Source organism: Trachymyrmex septentrionalis, unplaced genomic scaffold, assembly GCF_001594115.1.
Source record: "Trachymyrmex septentrionalis isolate Tsep2-gDNA-1 unplaced genomic scaffold, Tsep1.0 scaffold88, whole genome shotgun sequence".
In the NCBI taxonomy this organism is placed as follows: Eukaryota; Metazoa; Arthropoda; class Insecta; order Hymenoptera; family Formicidae; genus Trachymyrmex; species Trachymyrmex septentrionalis.
In genome coordinates, this window is record NW_017306070.1 from 105,771 (window position 1) to 110,237 (window position 4,467).

General features: G+C 36.3%; 1 protein-coding gene across 2 annotated transcripts; it reads right to left on the reverse strand.

Annotated features, from left to right (window-relative positions):
* Positions 1-6: 6 nt before the first annotated feature.
* LOC108755508 (DNA polymerase eta) lies at positions 7-3,720 on the reverse strand. 2 transcript variants are annotated; one of them, XM_018498548.1, is made up of 8 exons: positions 3,601-3,720; positions 3,387-3,527; positions 3,012-3,146; positions 2,617-2,825; positions 2,374-2,540; positions 2,061-2,284; positions 1,835-1,958; positions 7-1,717 (listed from the first exon to the last, which is right to left on the reverse strand). In XM_018498548.1, exons 2-8 carry the CDS (start codon positions 3,521-3,523, stop codon positions 284-286), a joined length of 2,430 nt encoding a protein of 809 aa, XP_018354050.1. In that variant the 5' UTR covers positions 3,524-3,527; positions 3,601-3,720; the 3' UTR covers positions 7-283. The 2 variants fall into 2 exon arrangements, with proteins under 2 accessions (XP_018354050.1, XP_018354049.1); XM_018498547.1 differs by lacking the exon at positions 3,601-3,720 and having other exon boundaries at positions 3,387-3,592.
* Positions 3,721-4,467: the final 747 nt, after the last annotated feature.

Sequence of the window (4,467 nt, forward strand, 5' to 3'; positions counted from 1 at the left end):
CAGATATCAAAACAGTATCAAAATATTTTTTTGTTTGAAACTCAGTCTCAAAAATTTCTAAGTTAATTGATTATATAACGGATTTTCTGCCTTTAAACTAGATTGTACATTTTTGCAGTAAAATAATATATACAAATATAAAATATTTAGTTTACAATTTTTTCTGTAATTACAATTGAGACACAATGTCATCGCGATCGCGATTGATGGGAGATAAATTATCATCAGTGTGGTATTATTGTTAGTGATAAAATATCGAAGAACACTGGATTTACAGGCACAATCATGAGAGGAACGTAGTTGCTGATCGAAAATCATTAGATTCACAAACATTTGACGTCTGACGCTTCGCAAAAACATTAACTTTATCATCCTCGAGTTTCCTTTTTGTGTTTCCATTCTCGCTCGATGTCGGCTTATTAATCTCCTGGTATAAGTTTTGTGCGACGTGGAAGTCTACATGTTCGCTGAACTTTGTTATAGGTATCATTTGATCGCATTCAGCACATCGTTCTAGAGGCATATTATACTTGTCCGAGTTGGTCTTGATTAGAAAATTATACAGGGGACTACGCTTCTTGTTGCTCTTGCCAGCGAGTGTGCCCTTGCTGGATTTTCCTCTTCCCGTTTTCGGCAACTCCCAAGCGATCTTAACATTCTCCTGTTTCTTACCTCGCGATTTCATATACAATTTTGCTTCCTCCTGTAAATCGACTGGCAATAGAGATAGGATGTCTGGATCTATATCATCCAAGTCTGGAAATATTTCTTGTAATCGCATCAAAGGATTTTGTGCACAAGCCCTTTTGTTATTCTCCTCTGTAGGCTCTTCATTATTGCTATTTACATGCATATGTACATGCCTTGCGGAAGGTGTTTCATAAACATTTAATTCTCTGCGTAAATCTATGTTGTAATCATCGATATTCTCATCATTCACGTTTTTTTCACTCGCATTAGACACAATCAATCGTTTTCTACATTTCGATTCTTCCATAGTATTGGTGCTTTCGTCAACATTATTATAACATTTTTTCTCCTCTGTCTTATATACGTTCATAAAGAAGGAATTTTGAAAATCGTTATTATTTATTACCATACCTGATAGACGTTTCTTTGTTCTGATCTTGTCGCGCTCATTGCACACTTGGATTAGCTTGGAAACTCTTTTTGACGTAGGCGAATCCTCAGCGCTCGTATTTAAGTTAATGATTCTTTTGCTTCCCTTCATCATCCCTTCATTAATCTTTGCGATTGATTCTTTGACTTTCTGAGACTTCTGTCTTTCACTTTCCAATGAATAAACTTCTTTGCTATTGGAAGGTGTCTTCTCTTTCGCTTCTGAATTGGACATCGAGTTCATCGTATCTTTATGTGAATTTAAAATAACGACTTCCGTCTCGTCTTTCGATTTGGTATTTTTAAAGAATTTTAAGAAGCTATCGCTCTCTTTCGATGGTACAAATTTAGTAACAGAAATGCCCATGAATGCCACCGGGTACTGCGTGGACTTGGTGATAACGTCCACACATTGATTCGCCATTTTCTCCGGTTTGTACGAGTTTAAGGTAAGCGAACGTGTTTGGGATACAGTACTTCTGTTATGATAATAATGATAAGAGATTACGAGTAGTGTAGCACGTCGTTGATTCTCCACAAAATCCTCTTCAAGCCGTTCGCACACTTCTGCTGCCAGATCCCCGGCCCAGTGCTTCAACTAAACATGAAATATATACTTGTCGTAATGCAATCCGATAAACTATTTATAAATCCTTTATGTGATATTTATTCTTTATATATATAATATTAGAAATTAATTTTTTGATGATTTTACCACTTCTAATGAAGTAATAGCTTGCTTCCCAGGAAATTTTTTACACGCCCCGATGGACTTTGCCAATAGCCTATTGGTGACAGGCTCGTCATCTACACCTCGAGCAATATTATATAGCCAAAGTCTGAAGAATTAAAATTACAAGAATTATTGTATGTTAGAAATGACAAATCATAAGTTATTATCGTTGAAACTTTGCTCACGCAAAGAAAAGCTTCATATTTACCCAGTCTTTTCGTCAAAATGCTTTTTTAATTGTTCCAAAGAATATTGCAATAGGTCTCCCATAACTTTACAACCAAGAGACTCGACCACAACATCGCCAAACTTTCCACCGAGATTTCGGACCTTTTTCACTGGAAGCGTCGAATACAAGCTTGAAACAGCTGCTTCAGGTAAAATTGTTTGGCGATTCGGTTTATGTAATCCACATGCTAGTTTTGCTAATATCTATTAGTTGATCAGAATATTCGATTAATATGCAAATCATTAAAATGTGGCGCATAACAAAATACAGAGAATATAAATAGGGTATTAGCCTTGTTCTGTGAAATTCCAGCAGAACATTTGTATCCGGTTTCTTTATATATACTGTCTCTTATCTCTTCAACTATTACGCCAGCTACGGCGAGTCTCTGAGCTTGATCATCATGCAGTTCTTTAAAAGAGTTTAGTATCCAAGTTTGTAGTCCTTTACACCTCTCCTCTGGAATGATAATGTATTTGATATGTACAACATCTAAATCATTCATTTCGAGTGTCAGGAACACCTTTTACATTACCTTCGTCATTTTTATTAATTTCCGAATATCCTACGACATATGTATTTGCAAGAAATGATATTAATTGTTTTGGAGAAACTTTAGATGCAGCTAATCTCTTATCAACAATATCCGTAATGTCAAGATATGCTTCATCGACACTAGCACGCTCTATTACATTACAATGCTTTTTTATAACTTGGATAACCTCGCGACCGGCTTTTCTATATCTGCATGACACAAATTATTAAATTAATTAAATTGATCATATACTGAATAATTTTTAATTATATGTATATTAAGACTTTGAAAAGAACTTGATAAGAAGCAAAATAAGAAAAAATATCAAATAAATTGAAATACAAATAATTAACATATTATGTCCATAAAGATTTATTCCAACTGCAAACTATTACCTAGATGTATCTGCTTTTCCACGAAGGCATGGTACACTGACTAGAACTATATCCGGACACTTCTCTTTAGCTTCTTTACCTCTCATATGTCTAGTTACTCCAAAACTCCGCGCCTCATAATTAACTGCTATTATCCTGCAATTATATCAAATGTTACTGATATAATCATACTAATCCTAAAGTCAATAAATATAACGCTTTTATACAAAAGAATTGAAGTGAACCTATGAGAAATCTTTTGGAGCTGAAGAAGACAGAATATGAGTACATTTTTATCAAGTTTTCAGGGTGGGGAGGCATATTCAAAACAATTATCTTGAAGTTTAATTTGAAAATAGTGCGAGTGACCAGATAAAATTGACAAATTCCACTTACCCGCCCATCTCCCACTGATTATACTGGACAACAGCAAGCGGTTTTCCTTCATGTTGCGGTTGCAACTTGATTTCGACCTGACAAAAGAAGCAGTCCATGTCGATCAGGACAACAATCCTGTTATTCGAACTCGCCATTTCGCTAGGATATTTATAAAACTGATGACATGAGATTGATCAGCATAAAGCTAATCAAAAATAAATGCTCTACATACATCCATCTGCACGATCTTTACTTAATTCGGAGAGAAACCTGAGAGAGGGCACGAGAACCTTTTTTCTGTAATCGCAAAATGCCTTCGCGCACTACTGCCCTCTGAAGAAGTGGATGTAAACTACACAATCCATTTTTGCGATGCTCCTGGTGGAAATAAATCGCTGAAATAATTAAAATCTATCAAATTAATAAATTAAAATTTCAATGATTTCAGCGATCTGTTTCCATTAACAATGGCAAAAAAAAAATAGATGTTGTCTAGCTTACATCCACTTCTTTATAAGTCAGTAGTGCGCTGCCATGCATTTTACTGTTACAGGAAAAAAACCCTCACATGTCCTCTCTCAGGTTTCTCTCTGGTCTAGTTTCCACCGAGGGTTCGATCTAAATCAGAATGTAAGAATCAACCAACTACAGTCAAGTATTCCCCTGTTACAGTCGAACGGCAGGGGAATGTTCAACTGTAATTGGCTGATTCTTGCATTCTGACCCGGTTCGAACCTTCGGTGGAAACTAAGCCTCTTATAGCGTACTGGAAACAACTAATTAAATTTGGGCCCAAATGTACTTTCCTGCGTATAATAGTAGTAACTGTATAGTTTTATAAGTTAGTTTTTTGTGTGCCATGGGTGACCATGGTACATAGGTACATTTAGAACGACAATTCTTGTTACCTGTTTGGTCTATATTTTTAGATCTAATGGAATATCGAAATCAGATAGAAGAGCTCACTGAGCTGAGCACTCGTCAGTGACCGGTCGTGCTTCTGGATGCACCCCATGCCCCATGACTTCCACCAGCACCATCTCGGCTGATCTCCACTGATCTCGGCTTTCGGTCTCGGCCGTTTCGGCTCAAGCCGCTG